Here is a 23,050-nt window from a genome sequence, read left to right on the forward strand (position 1 = left end):
GCTGCATCGCCATTGGCTAATTCAAAGGTCACTACAACATGACCCCTAAGCGGTTGCTGTGGAGATTTGATTTTAATCATATTGATTGCATTATTATAAATAGTTTTACTGATGCCCATTGTGAATCATGTTGCTATGTCACTTGGTCAGTAGCTGTTTTAATGCTTCTGTGATTGGAAACAGACTCACTCTGTCAAAGTAGGTACGTTTAGTCAGGATTTTCATGTGGACTGATAGCCAAAGAGAAAATTAGTGAAATGAATTTTTTTTAAATGGTCGTTTATGTTTGTTTAAATTCACAAATATTAATGATAGGATTTTCCACATTTTCCACAGATTGTTCTGTCCAGGTTGGTCGTTGATCGCAATGTTGACAAGTGTAAACAAATGTTGTGGTCATGACATCATTGAAAGATGTGTTCTATCAAGAATGTGGAGTTTATGACACTGGCTCAGAATACAAGGTGGGATGATACTCCGTTTACCATCTGAGTTGCAGAATGTACCTGCAGATCACAGTCTTCACTGTTTGTTCTTGTGGTTTCAATTGACCCTGATCTGCAGGTGCATTAGGGTGTGTAAATATTGGAAGTTAATTCTTTAGAGGGGGTGGAGTCAGGTAGCAGGGGTGAGCAGAGTGAAGGTCAAATTGTTATCCCACTGTTTAGCCAGCAAATAATGTAATACCCAACACCTGTCCATCCATCTGTCATTAACTCTGTGTACTCCTAAACTGCTGGGTGGATTATGACCAAACTTGGTTGGTCGGTAGCCCACATTTTAACCATTAATGAGATGGGTAAACGTTTGGGCCCCCTCTGCTAGGGTCCCTGGGGCAGGCGAGGCTGTAAGGTTCAAATTACAATTAAAGTGGTAGAACAAATAATATATGTAACAGATGTTGGGCTACAACCCATGTGTCATGATTCGGATAAGGTGGGACATATGCAAATAAAATGTGGATATTTTTTTTATAGCAAACTGTGGAAGTAATTGTAGTTGAATTTCTAATTTTAGGAATGCTCGAAAGTATTGCTAACAACAGTATTATCTACAACAGAATGGTTGCCATGGAACCATGATGGGACACGTTGCTCTGAATAATGAGACTATCTCAGACAGAAAATCCTCATATCTTTAAGTCATACTGTGTCTAATAATGAAATGTTTAAGTATAAACATAATTTCTTTGTTTCAGTTATTATTGTGTTAACATTTTTTTTTTTATATACTATGGTGTTAACTTGGGGTGTTATATACCATGGTATTGACTCAGTTTTACATACCATGGTGTTAAATTGGTTTTATATACCATAATGTTAACTCCACTTTATATACCATGGTGTTAAATTGGTTTTATATACCATGGTGTTAACTCGGTTTTCTGATAAAGTTATCTGCTTTCAATGGGAGGCAACAAATTCCCAGGTTTAATAATTGCAGTCAGTAGTAATAATGAAAATGAATGAATAATGTGGGAATTTAAGCTTGTCCAATACTATACAAGACTTCCTCACATTATAAGACATTTTTCATTTTTTTGAAGTAATAATAAATTGAAATAAAACACAATTTCAGATCTTTTTTATCATGCTTACGTGTATATAAAACAGATTTTTCTAGAATCTAGAGTAATAATAAATTGAAATAAAAGACAATTTCAGATCTTTTTTTCTTTATACTTACATGTATATAAAACAGATTTTTCTAGAATCTAGAGTAAGCTTTGAGCATATATGCCTTTAGAACATTATATAGCATCAGTAATATGGACAATAAATACACTATCATTTTGTAGCACGCTTTTAAATTAACAATGTCAGCGAATGAGTGTTAGAGAGGAGAGTGTTCAGGATAAAATCAATAAAAACCATATACACGAAGATGTCAGTAGATGATGGATGAGACTGCTTTGATTAGATATGCACTCACAAACAATCACAAAATTAAATAATCCAGTTTAATGGTTTCCTTGTAATAAATCTTTTAATTTTGTTAAAAGCCAGTAGCCAGTAGTTGCAAGGAGATGAATCTGGGCTATATGTTGGGTGAATTATGGGCTTTAGTGTCAAGTTTTTGTAAGGTCTGCATTACAAACTTGCAAGTGTATGTGTGGGCCTTATTCTTGTACAAAATCAAACCAACCCTCAATAGGACTGGACACTTCTTGCAAACAGCCTCACATAAAATTTATCCAGTTACTAGGACATGATATTTTTTTTACTATGGTATTTTCTGGTACCATGTGGTTCAGCAATATTTTTTGTGTGTCGAAGAACGTATTGCACATAACCGTTCCAGCATGTTTGGTAAGACATACTTTTACAGGCAATGGCAAACTTGTGTGCTTCCATACATTGCCCATACTCATGTAATGTATCCATGTTTCATTACATGTAATGATTTTATTTACGAAAATAATACCCGCTACTTTGTTCCTGTATAATAATTCCCTGTAGATGTTTACTCTTAGAACCATTCTTTATCAAGTAGTCTGGATACCCAACAGGAATATACCCAATGTATTCCTAATTCATTGGTCAGAATTTCATCTGCATTTACATATGAAATATCACAAAAGGGTGCAACTTCAGGGTCAGTAAAATGTCTATCTTCCTTCACATATTGTATATACTTCCACAATATCAACTATTTCTTTTGAAAGAGATCTCCTTGTCTTACCTTTTCATCTTTAATGGTATCTAAATCATCACTAAAACCTTTTATGCCATCACTAAAACCTTTCTAGCCACCACTAAGACCTTTCTAGCCACCACTAAGACCTTTCATGCCATCACTAAGACCTTTTATGCCATCACTAAAACCATTTATGTCATCATTAAAACCTCTTGCCATTACTAAAACCTTTCATGCCATCACTAAAACCTGTTATGCCATCACTAAAACCTTTCTAGCCACCACTAAGACCTTTCATGCCATCACTAAGACCTTTTATGCCATCACTAAAACCATTTATGTCATCACTAAAGCCTTTCATGCCATCACTAAGACCTTTTCTGTCATCACTACAGCCATTTATGTCATCATTAAAACCTTTCATGCCATCACTAAGACCTTTTATGCCATCACTAAAACCATTTATGCCATCACTAAAGCCATTTATGTCATCATTAAAACCTTTCATGCCATCACTAAGACCTTTTCTGTCATCACTACAAGCATTTATGTCATCACTAAAACCGTTCATGCCATCACTAAGATTGTTATGCCATCACTAAAGCCTTTCATGCCATCACTAAGACCTTTTCTGTCATCACTGCAACCATTTATGTCATCATTAAAACCTTTCATGCCATCACTAAGACCTTTCATGCCATCACTAAAACCATTTATGCCATCACTAAAGCCATTTATGTCATCATTAAAACCTTTCATGCCATCACTAAGACCTTTTCTGTCATCACTACAAGCATTTATGTCATCACTAAAACCGTTCATGCCATCACTAAGATTGTTATGCCATCACTAAAGCCTTTCATGCCATCACTAAGACCTTTTCTGTCATCACTGCAACCATTTATGTCATCATTAAAACCTTTAATGCCATCACTAAGACCTTTCATGCCATCACTAAGACCTTTTATGCCATCACTAGAACCATTTATGTCATCAATAAAACCTTTCACGCCATCACTACAACCATTTATGTCATCACTAAAACCAGGGGCCCCGAGTGGCCGAGTGGTCTAAAGCGCTCTCCGTTACGGATCACTGCCATCTCACCTCTGTCTGCGGCGGTTCAAGTCTAGGATTCAGCCAATGTGGGTATGTGAGAAAGCTTGCCAGTAGCTTCTCGTGGGTCAGTGGTTCTTTCCGGGGTTTTCCTGGGTTCTTCCTCCACCATTAATACTGGCCGCCATGTATAGCCTATCGTGTGCTGCAAAATGGCATTAAGCCCCAAAACAACAACAACAACAACATCACTAAAACCGTTCATGCCATCACTAAGATTGTTATGCCATCACTAAAGCCAACCATTTATGTCATCACTAAAACCATTCATGCATCTACTAATTCAAAATTTAGCAAGACCATAAACATTTTCCAAGCCAGGTTTTTTTTCCATGTTAAAGATATTCCAAAAGTTGCATGCGAATTTATAATCGCTCTGTTTAAAAATGGACTTTTCTGTCATTTTGCCACCTTGTCTGCATATATGGTGCAGAAAAAGATGAAATCACAAAGCCTGTGACATCATGAACTTGTAAAAATAACATTGCATCCTGAATTGGGACATTTCATTTATAGATGGGCAAACTTGTATGACATTAGATTGCTTTGATTAGGAGATATTGCATTTGATGTAGAACTTTTATCAGCCCTCATACACGTAGTAATGTGTATGGGTCATCACTTCATTGCTTGATTTTTGACAAATTTATGCTTGATATTTATATAAATATGAAATAAGATCAGAGTCTGTATTTTATTTTAATTATTACATAAAGAAAATAAAAATGCCAGGACAGGTAAGAGGGGATTAGCTTTTTCAAGGTGTATCAGTTATATCCACTCACAGTATAATGTGGTGCTGAGGTGAATATTGCTTTAATAATGAAATATAATATCTATCAATCAAGATTTTATAGCAACTTTAACAAAGGTTTCAAGGACACGACTTACAAAAAAATCTTTGAAACATGCATTAGACAGCTGAATTCTTGTTAGTCATTTTCATGGAAGAACACTGTGTTTGAAACTTATTAACCTTGATATTTACAGAGTTTTAATTTTTATGACCCAATTTGTGTGTTTTAAATTAAAAATGATGCAGTGGATCATGTCCTATCAAGATATGCATGTAATTTAATCAGTTATTTACTTGTTACAAACAACAGCTTCTTTCTTGTTTCAGAATAAGGAAAAGAGGCATAGGACTTGCTTGTATGCATTTACAGTTACTGAACTAACAGATGAGTGGGAAGATGCCAAAGCTATGGGTAAGTTGACGGAATTCTTTAAAAAGTACCATATATATTCACTTATAAGACTAGTCCAGCTGCAAACTTATCAGACCCAGATCTCTCGTCGCATAATGTGCCAGCAGATCTGTGTCTGTGCAGTTTGTTAGGACTAATCAGTAGAACAAACAACATAGCCCCTGGTCTGCAGGCACATTATGCTATGTCAGATCAGGATCTTTGTTGTTTGCAGTAAGCGAGGATGTATGTTATTTTCAATTAGTACAATGCTTTTTACATACTGCTTAACATTAGTAAAGGTCACCTACTTGTGGCTCTCGGTCAAAGTTCAAATTGAATTATTTTTGATGGTATTTCAGCCATTTTGAGGAGAATTTACCTGAAAGGATACCTGATTGACTGAGATGGTACTAATATATCCAAGTCCATGTAATAAAGGATACCTGATTGGCAAAGGTAATACTGGCATATGTGTACAACTAAATTATTGTCTCATGTTGGTAGAAGGTATCCATTGCAGACCATTGTTGAATGCAATTTCTGTGTGACTTTTTTGTGTTCATTCTTTATGCAAAACTGCAATCTGGTTAAAATCAGGTCTCTGTCCAACGTGAAGATCTGACGATGACTGCTTAAGGGTCATGTTCTGGTGACCTTTGAATTAGCCAATGGAAATGCAGTTTTCAAAAATCTGGAAGTGGTTCATATTGTTTGGTACACATTGATACTCTTCATCCACACTGCCCAGTCTCCAAATGTCAAGATATAAGACTTCATCTGGCTGGCTGATAAAATTAGCAATTATGGTAATAACATAGGTTACCAGAACATGACCTCTAAGTGATCACCGTCAGATCTTCTTGTATAACAATGGAGATCTGATTTTAATCAGATTGGCAAGACTGTGATGTCAGCCTTTGATGCATTTGGAAATTTAGAAATGTCCTATGGATCTCGATCCTAAATGCAAGTAATGATCTCCAGTGCTTCTGCAAAATTGGAAAGCACACACCATCATTTTATGCTTTGTGGCATGCTAACAGATAGAAGAATGTATGACTAAAAGCACATGTAGGCTTCATGTGCTTTGCAAAATTTTCTATTTGACAGGTAATCCAACTGAATGGTAATTTCTTATGACCATAAGTCATTGTAATAAAGAGAACAAGCATTAGGAAAATTGCTGTCATTAGCAAAGTAGGAATAACAGATTTAGGTGTTTAAGCAAATTTAGAAGCCTGAATGGCAATATCTGGGATCAGAACTTCCAATGCCAATGCATATAACCCTGCATACCTGAATGGAAATATCTGAGATCTGAAATTTCCAGTGCCAATTCATATAGCCCTGAAATGCTTGAATGGAAATATCAGGGATCTGAATTTCCTAGTACCAGTTCATACAGCCCTGAAAACCTGAATAGCAGTTTCTGGGATATGAACTCCCAGTGCCAATTCATACAGCCCTGCATACCTGAATGGAAATAACTGGGATCTGAAATTCCCAGTGCCAATTCATATAACCCTGCATGCCTCAATGGAAATATCTGGGATCTGAATTTCCCAGTACCAGTTCATACAGCCCTGAAAGCCTGAATGGCAATTTCTGGGATCTGAACCCCCAGTGCCAATTCATACAGCCCTGCATGGCTGAATGGAAATAACTGGGATCTGAAATTTCCAGTGCCAATTCATATAACCCTGCATGCCTCAATGGAAATATCTGGGATCTGAAATTCCCAATGATAATTCATATAACTCTGCATGCCTGAATGAAATATCTGGGATCTGATATTCCCAGTGCCAGTTCATACAGCCCTGCATGCCTGAATGAAATATCTGGGATCTGAAATTCCCAGCACCAATTCATACAGCTCTGCATGGCTGAATGGAAATAACTGGGATCTGAAATTTCCAGTGCCAATTCATATAACCCTGCATGCCTCAATGGAAATATCTGGGATCTGAAATTCCCAATGATAATTCATATAACTCTGCATGCCTGTGTGAAATATCTGGGATCTGAAATTCCCAGTGTCAGTTCATACAGCCCTGCATGCCTGAATGAAATATCTGAAATCTGAAATTCCCAGCACCAGTTCATACAGCCCTGCATGCCTGAATGAAACATCTGGGATCTGAAATTCCCACTGGCAGTTCATAAAAATTGTATTGTGATGACATAGGGATATTTTTAGATCCAGGTATGAAAGTATAAAATGGGTTTTCTTTTGCTCAATACATGATTTTACTGAGCACTAAAACATAAATGTCGGATTATGCTTTGCATCATTTTCTTGATTCTGGAGAGTGGTACTTCTTTTTTGTTTCACTCAAGGCATGTATGTAGTATATCCGACAGTGAGGTGTTAAAAATGATAACTGCATACAGATTTACACACATTGATATCATAGAAAACAAAAGTTGAATTCAATCAATAAATATAGAAATATACTGATATAATTAGTTCCAATACTTAAAAAATAAGGACATTTTTGAGTGGAAATAAATGTTTATTGTGGACTGTTTTAATATCCTTCTTGGGTATGTAATATTATCATTAAAAATAAAATCATGCTTGTAATTTGGTTCCTAGCTATTTATTCCATCCATGACAGCAATTAAATAGATTGCTCTTCCACCTTCACCCCCACCCCTGACTCAAGGATGTAGAATAGACCTGATGCATTCTGCTGCATGTTGCTATTCTGTTAGCATACAGGATTTGCAACTGACAGAGTGCAGGTTTAAATCCTACCATTGGATCAGCCTGGTGGGGTATTTTGGTGTATTCTTGATTGAGGCATTTTTCTTCATTTCTGGGAACCTGGGTGAACTGGTGGTCTAAGGTGCTTGTCTTTGCAGACCACTGACACTTCCTGTGGGTCGGTAGTTCTTCCCAGAATTTTCCTGGGTTCCTCCACCAGATATACTGGTGGCCCTTTATAGCATGTCATGTGCTGAAAAATGGCATTAAATCCAGTACAACAAATACTCCATTTGCCTCCGTACTAAATAACCTAGCAAAATGCAATAAAATGCTGGACCAAACCAAACCAGATGAAGTAGATATTTTTCATAAAATGAACTGTCTGACATGACCTTAAAAAACTGATATTTATTCAGTCTTCTAGTTTCATTCTATCTATCCCAGGGCCAGTAATTTAATAAAGTACCTTGAGGCAGATATGTTTTTCTTTACCATATTTACCTGTCCAGATAAGATATAATGTAAACAATATGTTAAATTAGTTGCTTTTGTAAAATCAACACATTTTGTGCAGCTCACGACACTGTCATCACATTATAATGCCATAGTTGTCACACCACTTTTACACTAGGTGAAAAATGATGTGGTATCACACCACTATTCAGCTTTGTGTAAAATGATGAGGTGTCACACCACTTTTACAGCAGGTGTAAAATGATGTGGCATCACACTACTATTCAGCTTTGTGTAAAATGATTAGGCGTCACACCTCTTTTACACTAGGTGAAAAATGATGTGGTATCACACCACTATTCAACTTTGTGTAAAATGAGGTTCACACCACATACAAACTAGATGTAAAATAATGTGGTGTCACACCACTTTTAAACTAGGTGTAAATTGTCATGGTGTCGCACCACTTTTAAATTACGTGTACAATGATGTGGTATTATGTCATTTTTTAAATTAGGTGTCAAATAATGTAGTATCACACCACTTTTAAGCTAGATGTATTATACTACTATGAACTGTAAGAGATTGGATGTAAAAAGATGTTTTTGCCATCTTTGACTCATTAAATAATGGAAATGAAAAAAAACATATTTTCATAATTTTAATAATCACAGTAATAGGTCTGCAAACGAAAAAGAATATATCAGTCTGCCATAAATAGTGCCACACAGACTTTTTCTTGCAGAAAATTTACATGATCTCTGTATAATTAACAATTCACTGACCAACATACCTTGTTTTGCAGCAATTGGATAACAGCTTGTACAAAAATAAAATGAATTGTTAAATATTCACCTAATACTTTTGGGGCTAATTATTGACAATATGTTTTCCTATACTTTTTATGTAACAAGTATTCCATGGGGATATTCAACTAAAAGTAGTGGATAAAAAATAAACACCAGTCTTAGAATTGCATGAACCTGTAAGTTGGTGAAAATGTCATATTTTAAACACCAATCTTGGAATTGCTTAGACTCGTATGCACAAATGTCAGATTTTAAACACCAATCTTGAAATTGCATGGACCAATAGATGTGTGTGTGTGTGACTTGGATTCTTAAAATAACTTTAACAATTATTCGGTCATATCGCTATGATGTCTGCAGTTTATAGTGATGTCCAGCAGATATTGTGTGATGAGAATACAGTTTTACTTTATTTTTTCACAATTTAAGAGATTGTATTCTATTAGTATAAGTATATATATTGAAGAATTTGGAAGAATTGTTTTAAAATGACTTTTTCTTTTAACACACTTAATGGATTTTGAAATTATTTAATTGAAATCATCATACAGTAAAACATTTTTCAATATGCGGTGATGCTGATTCTCCATGAAATACAGTCATTGTTACTCAAAATATGAAAACCGGTAGTTATTCTCAGAATTACTCAACATAATTCTACCAGATTTGACTGAAGGTACATTGACTTTCAAATTGTGTAAGTGATGGCCATCCACAATCAAATATGGATGCAATTACTAAAAATAGAAAACAGAATTAGACAAATTTTAAAACCACAATAGCATAAAGGATTCTGTATTGGACAACTCATGGTAATGTGTTATAAGATATGGATGAAAATAAAAAGAACAGACACCTTGAGACATATGCAGTAAAATAACACATGCAATAACAGCATTTGAAGAAATATAGGCAAATCATCACACTGACCCAGATTTAGTGGCCAGCTGCTATTGCATTTGGCAGTTAGATATCAGCTAGGTGAGCAATCTCAACCTCACTTGGACCTCTTGTTACCACGTGGGCTTCTTTCACACAAAATTAATTGCATGTATTCCTATAAAAGATTAAGGGATTATAATTTTTTTGGCATTTTGAGTGATAATATCTTTTGGGTCATTGTTTTAAATTCATAGCGATTGTGTAGAGAAGGGTCTATACCTTGTATAAAGGATTATATATCGGCAGTTATTGTGTGTTTTTTTAAAATATATTTCATTGACAAATTGTCTGATATTCATTTATAATCTTGTCTGATTTTGTCAAGTTGCCAATCCAATATTCTGTTTGACAGTTGTTATGACCACATTAGAACAAAAGGCCATTTGTATCCAGAAAATTATATTTTTCTGTCTTAACTAATTAAAACTGTACATAAATAGTTATTGATTCTAATGCAGTGTGTAATGTTAAAAATGTATGTTGTACGTGTAATTTGAATATGGAAAAATATTGTCTAGATGAGAAGTTGAAAACTGCAGATCTACAATAATTTGCATCTTGAAATCTGATTGGAAATATATTGACCCTTAAGTTCCTTGGTATACCATATGTACTCGCTTATAAGACAAGTGCAACTGCAAAGACCCAGATCTGCTGTCACATAATGCACCATCAGACCTGGGTCTGTGCATTTTGTTGGGAGTATTCAATATGACAAACAATACTGACCCAGATCAGCAGGCACATAATGCACCATCAGACTTGGGTCTGTGCATTTTGTTGGGAGTATTCAATATGACAAACAATACTGACCCTGATCGGCAGGCACATAATGCACCATCAGACCTGGGTCTGTGCATTTTGTTGGGAGTATTCAATATGACAAACAATACTGACCCTGATTGGCAGGCACATAATGCTATGGCAGATCTGGATTTTTATTATTTGCAGTTTGACCAGGTTTATAAGCAAGTACACACTGCCTGTTTTGTTGCAGTCAATATGGTCATGGATATAATTAAAGATGGTCCAGTTTTTATTTTCTTTATTGCTTTGTAAGGTCACTCATGGTACTTGGAGCCCAGCATCAAGAGGTTAGTGTTAGGACTGGTTGGCCTGGTGTCAGGATAATGTGACTGGGTGGGACATGATGCTACATGTCTGCAGCATGATGCCCCAGTGCAAGACATCACTATAAACTGCCACACTGCAGACTGGAAAATTGTTAGAGCTACATTAGAAATCCAAATCATACACATTGTACCATGACTTTTTACAGGTCATTGAGCACTGCTTTAAAGTTACTGACTGGTACCTATTTGATATAGTCTTTTAATCACTGCTTTGAAATTACTGATTGGTACCTACTTTCTTAAGTTTATTAATCACTGATTTAAAGTTACTGACTGTTACATGTTCACTATAGTTTATTAATCACTGATTTAAAGTTATTGACTGGTATATGTTTGCTATAGTTTATTAATCACTGATTAAAGTTGCTGACTGGTATATGTTTGCTATAGTTTATTAATCACTGATTTAAAGTTGCTGACTGGTAAATGTTTGCTGTAGTTTATTAATCACTGATTTAAAGTTGCTGACTGGTACATGTTTGCTATAGTTTCTTAATCACTGGTTTAAAGTTACTGACTGGTATATGTTTGCTGTAGTTTATTAATCACTGATTTAAAGTTGCTGACTGGTACATGTTTGCTATAGTTTATTAATCACTGATTTCAAGTTACTGACTGGTACATGTTTGTTTTTGTATATTAATCACTGATTTAAAGTTGCTGACTGGTACTTGTTTGCCGGTGTTTCCCTTTATGCACATTTGTGCGTCAGGGACGCACGCTGGAGAAAATTGACGCAAACATTTTGTTGCCGTGTGTTTTTTTGACGCAAAGGATTTTCATAATGTGGTCAGGATTTATTTAATACCCAATGTAATGGACGATGGATGGCACTGTATATACTTCGAGAATAGGCATTGACTGGTTCCCCGCTTTGTTTGTTCCTTGCCTTGCACTCCTCTATTCGTATAGCAAAGTGCAACGCAGGGAACATTCGAAACAATGAACCAGACTAGCATAGGCAATGTTATGACGGAGTAGCTTCCCTAATCTCGCGAGCTCTCATGCGATTTCCATCGAGCTCAGCAAGCCGTCATCCAGATGTTTAATCTCATTGCTTGTTGCACTAGAAAGTGATCTCCAGATTAAAACGACATGCACTAAAAATAATTAGCGAAGAAAGTGAAAGAAGCAGAACACGAAAGAGTAACTATGGATCTAACTTTAATTAACAATGGAGAAAATAATGCCCATGACTGTAATACGGTATTCATACATTAGGATTACCGGTGTAACTTATGATCGCGTGATTGCGAAGACTGCAAAAGTGAATAATCCTTTCTTGACAGGGTTTAAGAATTTTAAAAAATCTGCCCTCGTTCGCCACAAGATATCTGGAGAACACATTATAACCCAAGACATTCTTTCACATCAAAGAAATCAGTAAACTTGGAGAGACAAATGCGTTATTTGGATTACAAAGTCAGCGGGTCATTGCAGATTTTGTTGGTTTTTAACTTTGCTGCAATAAAAGATAGAACTTAAAGTTCAGGTGTAACTTAGAAAGATGAATCATTATCCTCCTTGATATTTGGATAAATATGTTCTAGGATAAAGTACAGTGAAACCGATGATAGTACACATTTTATGAAAGGCAGTAATTTGACTGCCATTTTTGTGAAAAAAAGATTTGGCTTTTTGTATTGGCTTGTATGTACTGTGTTGGGCTATAATATTGCTTCATATTGATTATAAGGAGACTGTTAAAAGTATGACTTTAAAAGAAAAATGAACTAACAACATTATTTTTGAATGGTGAATGCATTTGTTTGTTAATTGTGCATGTTGATTTATTTGCATGTTTAGAGAGAGAGAGAGTATGTTGTGCAAATTGCAATATCCTATTTCAAGCTTTAAAAGTATGAGTCATATGAAAATTTGTCAGTTCATTTTTGACCCCTCCATTATTTTTTTTTTGACCCCCAGCTCTGACACCAAGGTTTTTTTTTTTACTCTCAATTTTACACCCCTGGGGGATACACTGAAAGTTTGCTATAGTTTATTAATCACTGATTTAAAGTTGCTGACTGGTACATGTTTGCTGTAGTTTATTAATCACTGGTTTAAAGTTACTGAATGGTACATGTTTGCTATAGTTTATTAATCACTGATTTAAAGTTGCTGACTAGTACATGTTTATTAATCATTGATTTAAAGGTACTGAATGGTGCCAAATTTCTAAAGTTTATTAATCACTGATTTAAATTTACTGTTACTGACTGATGCCAACATTATGCATTTCACGAATCACTACTTTAAAGTTACTGACTGGTGCCAAAAAAAGAGTGGATATTGTTTACTGTTAAGTTATTATTTTGTTTAACAGGAAAATGTGAGGGCTTGTGTGTGCCTTTCTACTACCATTAATCCATATTTTAAAGCATACACACAAAACAATCCTTTTACTAAGTGTTTCAGTCAAAGATGGAAACATTAGCGCATTTTGTCAGGCTGTAGTCTTACATTTGTGCTTTTTAAAATACCATAATATATTATATGAAATAAGAACTTGTTCGCAGTCAGCAGCCATAATTAAGATAAAGTTATCATAAGTCCCACAGATTTCTTCAGTAAACAGTACCTTTTTAACAAGACTGTGAATTATGAATTTTGTTAAAATTAATCAAGTCATATAAAAATAAATTAAACAGCTGAACCTGATGTAAATTACTCTTAAAATCTCCATATTAAACTGTATAGGAATTATGTACCTTTGATATAGAATTATATACCCTTGAATAAACAACAGTGTTACACCTTGATTGGTTGGCCTTATTACTACATTCAGGACTATTCCTAATCCAATATTTTGATCAAACTATCTTTAAATCATTAAGTTCTTAGATGAGTACAAATATGACCTAGATCCATGTATACTGTATAATGAGGTGATTTTGCTTTGGTTGATTGAGCATGTCAGCACTTTAAGTCACTCATTGCTTATATTTTTTTAATAGAAATTAATGAATAGGCTTATTTCATCAAGATCAATAATGATTTTTATTATGACCAAGATCTATGCATATTAATTAGGTGTTCTTGCATCTGATTACTTGAGCTTCTTACCACTTGAGTGTTTTTCTGTCAGTTTGGAACAAACTTGGTAAATCGGCCCATGTCATCAAGTCGTTTGACTGATTATGATGGAAAGTGATGCGCTGTTTGACTGAGCATTTCAGCAATCTAGCAGTTATTGGATTTTGATCAAACTTGTTGAATAGTCTATGTCATAGTGGTCCAACTGCAGGCCTGCAGGTAATACTTGTTGTGGCCAGTGTTCATACAAAAAAAATTAGTTGTAAAATTATAGTATAATTTTAATATAAATCATGTATGGCCCATGAACTTTACATTTTTGGTTCATGTGGTTCATTGTGTTGAAGATGTTGGACCACCTTGGTCTGTATGACAAAGATGTTGGATGAGTTCAATTAAAAGCAAGATCTTTGCATAGTAATGAGATAATGTTGTATCTGACTGACTGAGCTTATTACCACTCTGCATTAGGGTCACCTCATCTGTTATGAAACAAGCCTTAGATTAACTCAGACATCATCAGTTTTTTCCATCAAGTTGAGAAATAAACCTTGCATGTAATTTGCCACCATTGAGAACTATATTTGGAACAACTTTTGTTCACATGGCACATTATGTTGGCAGATGGAGGCAGAGTTACAACTGGAACATTATTAGCTTTTTCTGTTGCGATGTATGTGGTGTTCTCTGCTAGAGGCAAATCAACAACCCATCAAATTTATGTACATTCCTTCAACTACAGCTGAGGTTATTTCTTGACTTGGCAGAATTGGCCAAGTGATTTTTCTCTTGGTCTTGGATGTATGATGGCGTAATAATTTTAGAAAATTAATACATTTTGTTTGCCAGAAATTTCTTTGCCCAAACTGAAACTGCAGTATACTGAAACCGCTTTGGCTGTATGTACAGTGGATTGACTGTAGGATTGACAGAAAAGATGAGAATATAAAAAAATGATGATTAGTCAGAATACATTGTGTGGCAGTTATTGGCATACATTTGAAGTATAATTCATTTTGTATTGACTTAGGAGTTGTAAATGACCAGTCTGGATTTTAATGGATTTTGCTACAGCTTAAGCTTATCATTGTCGTAGACATGGTCTATAATACGCAGGACCAGTCTAGATTTTAATTGATTTTGCTACAGCTTAATCTTATCATTGTTATAGACATGGTCTATAATACGCAGGACCAGTCTAGATTTTAATTGATTTTGCTACAGCTTAAGCTTATCATTGTCTTAGACATGGTCTATAATACGCAGGACCAGTCTAGATTTTAATTGATTTTGCTACAGCTTAAGCTTATCATTGTCATAGACATGGTCTATAATACGCGGGATCAGCGCATTTCAGTGAGACCTGATTGACTGAGATTGTTATCTTCCTAGATCCAGAGACTATATTTCTCTTCCAGTTTCTTTACAACTTAGTTAATGGTTTAATATCATCAACATCTTGGATGACTTTACGATGTTTATATTATGTTCTTATCTGTTGTTGTTGTTGTTGTTATAGGGTTTAACGCCATTTTTCAGCACAAGATAGGCTATACATGGCGGCCAGTATTAATGGTGGAGGAAGAACCCCGGAAAACCCCGGAAAGAACCACCGACCCACGAGAAGCTACCAGCAAGCTTTCTCACATATCCATGATGGTCGAGCCCAAGACTCGAACCCATGCAGGCAGACGTGAGATGGCAGTGATACGTGACGGAGAGCGCTTTAGACCACTCAGCCACTCGTTCTTATCTGTAAAATATTTGTATCATTAAGATATTTAGAATTAACATGATGTTAAGTCTGGGTGATAGTTGACATAGGATTTGTTCTTACACTAAACCTGCATAGTGAAATGGCCAGTGGTGCAAGTCAGGTGAGTGATATCAAGCCTACCTGGTCCTCTTTTTGTGGTACCAGTCCTATATTTATTTTTCAGTAAGAGATGCACTACAAAAATGAAATGAATTAAAAGTTCTGTTATGAATGTCTAAAGATAAACAGTTCCAAGTTGTCTGTTTCTATCAAAATCCAATTGTGAGATCTTAGGTATGGACACTTACCGTCATATAAATCCGCTAATGATTCTTGTTACTTGTTTTAGGTCGGAGGCGTCAGTGGTTCTCAATTGAAGAAGCAAAGGAGTACCTCTCACAACACAAGCCCATTCAGGTCACCTATCTCGAGATACTACAGCCAGATGTTGGACTTGTCAAATGATATTTGTTCCAGTTGACATTTGTAGGCATGTTAGAAAGAAGAAAAGAAAAAAAGACTGTCTACCCTGTGAAACATAGTGACCATTCCTCTTCCAAGAATGCTGGAAATATATCATCTTCATATTTTTGACATAAAAGTCTAGCTCATTAAAATAAAACTTAGAATCATTTTCATGGAGCCGACATGTGGGTGGGGAGAAGCAAGACATAGCACTAACTTTTCTGGCATTGGCATCATCAACAGTTTGAAGTTTTGGCTTAAGTTTTTCATGTGCATTTTTTTCCTATATCCTTCGATAGATTCTCATCATTCTTGGCTTGTATCATTGTGAAACTAAGACAATCCATTCTATGACATTTGTGTTTGCCCATTTTACCTTGGGATCAAGGGTCACTGTCATAGAAAATGTGATTTTTTTATTTTTTTTATTTTTGAAGCCCCGTGATATATATTTTCATCAACCTTGGCATTGATTATTATTAAGCTAAGGCAGTCCATTCAACAAAATGCTCAACTGGCCCTTTTTGTTTATTAAGGTGTTGGTTAGTTTTCATTTGTTTATATTTCCTAACCCCATGATGTATCTTGTTCATACTTGGGTTAAATCATTGTAAAGCTAAGGCAGTTCGTGTTGTGATGCTGTTATTTGCCCCTTGTACTTTGGGGTCACAATGAGATTCATAATAGATTTACATTAGGGATTTTGTTCCAGTTTTATCATTTTCTTATATTTATTAAACCATTGATGGATTTTCTTCACACTTTGGATGAATCAGTGTGAAGTTAAATCATGTCATGCAGGTGAGCAGTATCGTGCCCAGTCTCTTGCTTTATTTAGAAATCAAAATTCAATATAATATATTGGAGTAACTGCCATTTCTTTGTACCATTTTGCCCCTAAATACTTAAAATATTTTTAAAGAATACTAAATATTTGTTGATTGATTCTTGAATATAGTTTTGTCACAAGATCATGTTTCATGCACATAATTCATTCATAGATTAAAATCGTTTAGGTGAAATGCTGATAAGTAGTTCTGTACATCTACTAGCAAGGGAAAATATTTATATATTATTATTATTAAAGAAATGAGCTATAAACCTACCAGATTTCTGGTATGTATAATTATGGATCTTATACAGATATAAGAGAGAACAGTATTTCTTAACGTGTGTGATGTTTATTTGTAACGAAACTTTATCAAAGAAACCAAGAGATATTTTAATATACTATGTATATCATCTTGTATTCTTTATTTCACATTGGACTACTGCACCTCATTTTACACACTATACAATATTGTCAAGTTTTTTCTTTTTGTTTTTTGTTTAACCTGGTTAATACATTGGCAGTATGTCAAAAATGTGATGCAAAACCAGTCTAAAATTTCAAGCCAAAAGATTGTTAAAAATAACAGTCCAATCATGGCAGTAATTCAGTAATATGTCACTATTAATATATTTTTGGAAATTCTACAAATACCCAAGCAGTATGATGCAGTGAACTGTAACAAAACATGTTCAAGTTTGCATGCCTTATAGTGCAAGGGAAACAAATTCTGGTGGTTTTGTGAGTAGTTTCTACACAGTCTGTGAAACTGATTGCATGAGAACGAGAACCGTGTTTTTCACAATGAAGGAGAAAGTCAGAAAAGAGATCCTGAGTTGATTGATTAGAAAAAATGTAATTGTATGATTATTTTTTTTTTATGGAACATTAAATGTGGTCCATATACTGTACTTCTCCTCTGGTAAGACTAGGTGGTCAGCCTACTTATATTTTGCAAGTGGTGGAGAAATCGGCTTGTTCTTGCATATGACCTCGTATATGAGTCATATCATGGAAAATTTGGCATATGGCACTTTATTATTATTCGTTAGGTTTAACTCTGTGGTGTTAATGACTACACTGCATGCAGTTACCTGTTAGAAAATATTTTCATTAGTTTTTGGTAATGAGTGCTCTGCCACGTGAAAACATTGATAGTTGGTAATGAGTGCTCTGCCATGTGAAAACATTGATAGTTGGTAACGAGTGCTCTGCCATGTGAAAACATTGATAGTTGGTAATGAGTGCTCTGCCATGTGAAAACATTGATAGTTGGTAATGAGTGCTCTGCCATGTGAAAACATTGATAGTTGGTAATGAGTGCTCTGCCATGTGGAAACATTGATAGTTGGTAATGAGTGCTCTGCCATGTGAAAACATTGATAGTTGGTAATGAGTGCTCTGCCATGTGAAAACATTGATAGTTGGTAACGAGTGCTCTGCCATGTGAAAACATTGATAGTTGGTAACGAGTGCTCTGCCATGTGAAAACATTGATAGTTGGTAATGAGTGCTCTGCCATGTGAAAACATTCACAGTTGGTAATGAGTGCTCTGCCGTGTGAAAAGATTGATAGTTGACTTGATTTTGATCAAGTTAGAGATGCATCATTATTACATTTTCTAGATTCTTTTTACATAAGGGATGGGGACAGGAAACAATGACAGGCATGTGTTATGGAAATGAATATGACTTCTGTGAATATATGTATGTGTGTGTATGTATGTATGTATGAATGTATGTATGTATGTATGTATGTATGTATGTATGTATGTATGTGTGTGTGTGTATGTATGTGTGTATGTATGTGTGTATGTGTATGTATGTATGTGTGTATGTATATATGTATGTATATGTGTATGTATGTATGTATGTATGTATGTATGTGTGTGTGTGTGTATGAATATGACTTAAGTGAATATATGTATATGTTTGTATGTATGTATGTACGTATGTATTATGTGTGTATGTATGTATGTATGAATGAGTGTGTGTGTATGTATGTATGACTTAAGTGAATATATGTATGTGTTTATTATTGAGTATGTATGTATGTATGTATGCATGTATGTATGTATGTATGTATGTATGTATGTATGTATGTATGTGTGTATGTATGTATGTATGGGATAGGGTTAAAAAATATCACACTTCTCAATGTAAATTTAAGAAATTTGGATACTTTATGAAAAATGAATCAACTCTTTTGAACCCCCCTTAAATAAAAAACCTGTATTAGTGGCTTACTACACAAGGACTTTGAATAAAACCCTATATAAATGGCTTACTACACAAGGGCTTTGAAAAGTCATGGAATTTCTCACAACTGTGCCAAGTTTTGGAAAAGTCTTGGGATTTCTGACAGTTTAGTTCAAAAAATTGATAACTGCTAATTTTAAAGAGCACCATTTAAAAAAGATTTGTTTTGAATATGATACACTTAATATCAATAATCAGTTTAATTTCATGTAACAAGTGGTCCTTGAGTTTTGTGAATTTGCCCTGGAAAAGTTTTGGAAAATGTCGTGGAATTTCTCACAACCTTGCCAAGTTTTGGAAAAGTCATGGAATTTGTTTTATTAAGTCTACAGGAACCCTGACATACCCTAAGTCAGTATGCTTAGTATTCCACAGGAATCCTGACATATCCTAAGTCAGTATGCTTAGTATTCTACAGGAGCCCTGACATATCCTACGTCAGTATGATTAGTATTCTACAGGAACCCTGACATACCCTACGTCAGTATGCTTAGTATTCCACAGGAATCCTGACATATCCTAAGTCAGTATGCTTAGTATTCTACAGGAGCCCTGACATATCCTATGTCAGTATGCTTAGTATTCTACAGGAACTCTGACATATCCTACGTCAGTATGCTTAGTATTCTACAGGAACTCTGACATATCCTACGTTAGTATGCTTAGTATTCTACAGGGTAATATTTGTACACCAGTGGCATGGAGACTAAAAGTGTACAGGTTTTATACATAGTCAGTGAATTTTTCAGTTCTAACGTCACAAGAATGATTTGTTATACAGGTCTAGTAATATATATGAAACTTAAAATTTATTCGCACAAATTTGGCATTTATAAAGTTGTTGCAGAAAAAAAGACAATTTTATGGCTAATTTAGTTTCCATGTAATAAACTTTAAAATTTCCGTTATGAGGGGTTTTGTTCACTCATTTAAAAAAAATTGAATACCATAAACACTCACATATTGATTAGATCCAACACATAGACCCAGATTTGCCATTTCATAATGTGCCAGCAGATCTGTGTCTTTGCAGTTTGCTAGGAGTCATCAGTAAAACAAACAGGATAGAACCTTGTCGTCTGGTACATTATGTGACAGCAGATAGGGGCTATGTTGTTTGCAGTTGGACCTGACTTTCAAGCGAGTATATACAATAACTTAAATGAGGGGGAAAATAGATGTTTATCCCTTTGGAAAAAATCTGAATGTTCCACTTACTGATAGTTATATCTATTTCTGCAAACTACAGCATTGTTCTTTCAAGGGAAATTACCCAGTAATTGCTGTAAGACATTTAACTTAAGTATATGGTGAAAATGTATTAAAAACTGAATGAAAAAGTTTGAAGTTATAAAAATGTGAGACTGCTATTTAGTAAATGCTATCTAGTGCCCTACTTGATTGGACAAGCTCTTGTCTATAGTAGGTTCTATCTAGTGCCCTACTTGATTGGGCAAGCAAACTTGTCTATATAAATTCCAGCCAGTATCCTACTTGAATGGACAAGCTCTTGTCTATAGTAAATTCCATCTAATGTCCTACTGGATTTGTCAGTAGAAAATTCCATCTTGTGCCCTACTTGATTGGGTAAGCTTGTCTACCCAACAAAACATAACCACAGTTATATAATAATTCTAACAATGAAATGGATTAGCAATGCATGGTCATCTGGTTCTGCAGTGGTTGATTGACAGGTACCAATCTTGGCTAAGATGTTTCACTGTTCTCTATTGGCCCTGGGTGGCTTGCCTTTACTGATCACTGCCATCTCACCTCAGTCTGCATGGGTTCAAGTCTCAGGCACAGCCAGTATGGGTTTGTGAGAAAGCTTCCAGTAGCATGGGTCAGTGGTTCTTACCAGGGTTTCCCAGGCTCTTCCTCCACCATTTAGACTGGCTGCTATGAGAGGTGGTATTAACCCCCAAAACAACAACAAACTCAGTTTTATTCAGACATTTTATCTTGTTTTCTGATGAAACTGTTTATACTGAATAATAATTAAAATTGATGTTATTAGTATGGTCAGTATGCTTACAGCAGTTTGGAAATTTTTTTTTTATTTGGAAGGGTGTGGAGGAATTTCAGTTTTTGAATAATGTTAGGATGCAGTGGAATGAATATTGTTATGTTCTTTTTAAAATCCTGATTATTTCAAATACACATCAAGAAAAATGTTAAAAGCAAATTGTCTGTCATCATACTTGAAATTTGGGTTGTATATTGCATTTGTTTTTGTTTGTACCTAGTCCAGATTAGATCATTTGTTTGTTTGTACAGTAAAACCTGTCTTGAAAGACCACTGTTACATATGTGAGGCCACCTGTCTTGAGAGACTGTATTCTCAATGCACAAATTTATTGAATATATATCATCAAAACCTGTTATAAGACCATTTTTGGGCAAAAGTCATGGTCTTTCAAGACAGGTTCTACTGTATAATTGAACTTTTTTCTTAATAAAAATTTGAGTAGATTTAATAAAACATGTTCCATTAGTTCGACCAGAGTTTGGTTATATTTTCATAATTTTATATCTTTCTTTTTTGCTCCAGAACTAATTGAAATTGACTTATTGCTAAATTGTGTATTAAGAAATTTAATCTCATACACCAACCTTGAAAATACATTACAATAGTGGACATGAGCACATTAAGGCAAGAATGTGCACAAGCCACTAAATTTTCAGTAGCCAGATATATTATTTTTATGAAATAAATTCTGATGTGAAAAAATTTATCGCCATTATTAATTTTGGCAATCACTAGCTGCAACATTAAGTTGAAGCAATTAGTGGATCCGCCAATACAGTATGCACTGGCAAATTTCAGGCAATGCAATCCAGTCAGTCAGTTGCATGTTGTATCCTGAAAAATGCACTTAAATTTCAAAATGTTAAAAATTGTAAAAGGATTGCAAGAATGACAAATAGAAGCCCTTGATTGATATGTTCTCTACAAGCATTGCGAATTTAATGCTATAATTTTGTTTCTGTATCTGCTTCAGTGTAATTCTTATTGAATTTATACAATAAGTACTTAAGATGCATTTGTTTTTTGTTTTTTTCTTCAAGAAATTGATCATTATGCAGAGTCGCCCTGTCCAGTAATAGCAAAACAACAGCACTTACATGTAAAATGGCAGTTTTGGTTAGAATTGTTTATTTGCATTAGTTGGAATTGGGAATTTACGTTTACACTTGTAACAATTCATCCAGTGGTACAATAACATTTAAGTAATGAATCCCAAAAATCTGAGGTAAACACTTGCTAATTAATGTAGCATTTTTGTTTTTAATATAATAAAAATTGTTCTGAATGTTTTACCAAGTGAAAATTTCATGAGAACTGAGTGAAAGTGAGTAAAGTTATAACATTGTTTATTTATTTATACATGTCATATAGTAAAATTGACCAAGGTGACAGACTGACACTGATCAATTCAAACTATGTCAAGACTAACACACAGGTATTTTCATGTAATAAATGAAACTGGCATCAAGCTTGAGAGTGGTAAGCAGTCTGTTGAAATGTTTAAAATAAACACCTGACTGACATCTGATCGTAGACAAGTGGAGCTTGGGGACTAGTCAGTTTCCTTCCATAAGAACTGCATAACAAAAATCACTTCCTTGATGATGCTCCAGAAGGTTCTATCTCCTGTGAAAAAGACTTATTTACAGAGATTAGTAACCAAAATTATATGTAAGTACATGTTAT

General features: G+C 34.8%; 1 protein-coding gene across 1 annotated transcript in view; it reads left to right on the forward strand.

The window, feature by feature from the left end:
• LOC149807881 (diphosphoinositol polyphosphate phosphohydrolase 1-like) overlaps positions 1 to 21,832 on the forward strand; it is a 64,472-nt gene extending 42,640 nt beyond the window's left edge. Inside the window, exons 3-4 of the mRNA XM_089971555.1 lie at positions 4,877 to 4,961; positions 16,132 to 21,832. Of these exons, the coding sequence (XP_089827681.1) occupies positions 4,877 to 4,961; positions 16,132 to 16,247 (201 nt within the window). The 3' untranslated portion in view covers positions 16,248 to 21,832. The remainder of the gene's footprint in view (positions 1 to 4,876; positions 4,962 to 16,131) is intronic.
• Positions 21,833 to 23,050: the final 1,218 nt, after the last annotated feature.

The sequence above is a fragment of the Sinohyriopsis cumingii genome, chromosome 1, assembly GCF_028554795.1.
Source record: "Sinohyriopsis cumingii isolate HCF-2022 chromosome 1, ASM2855479v2, whole genome shotgun sequence".
Classification (NCBI taxonomy): Eukaryota; Metazoa; Mollusca; class Bivalvia; order Unionida; family Unionidae; genus Sinohyriopsis; species Sinohyriopsis cumingii.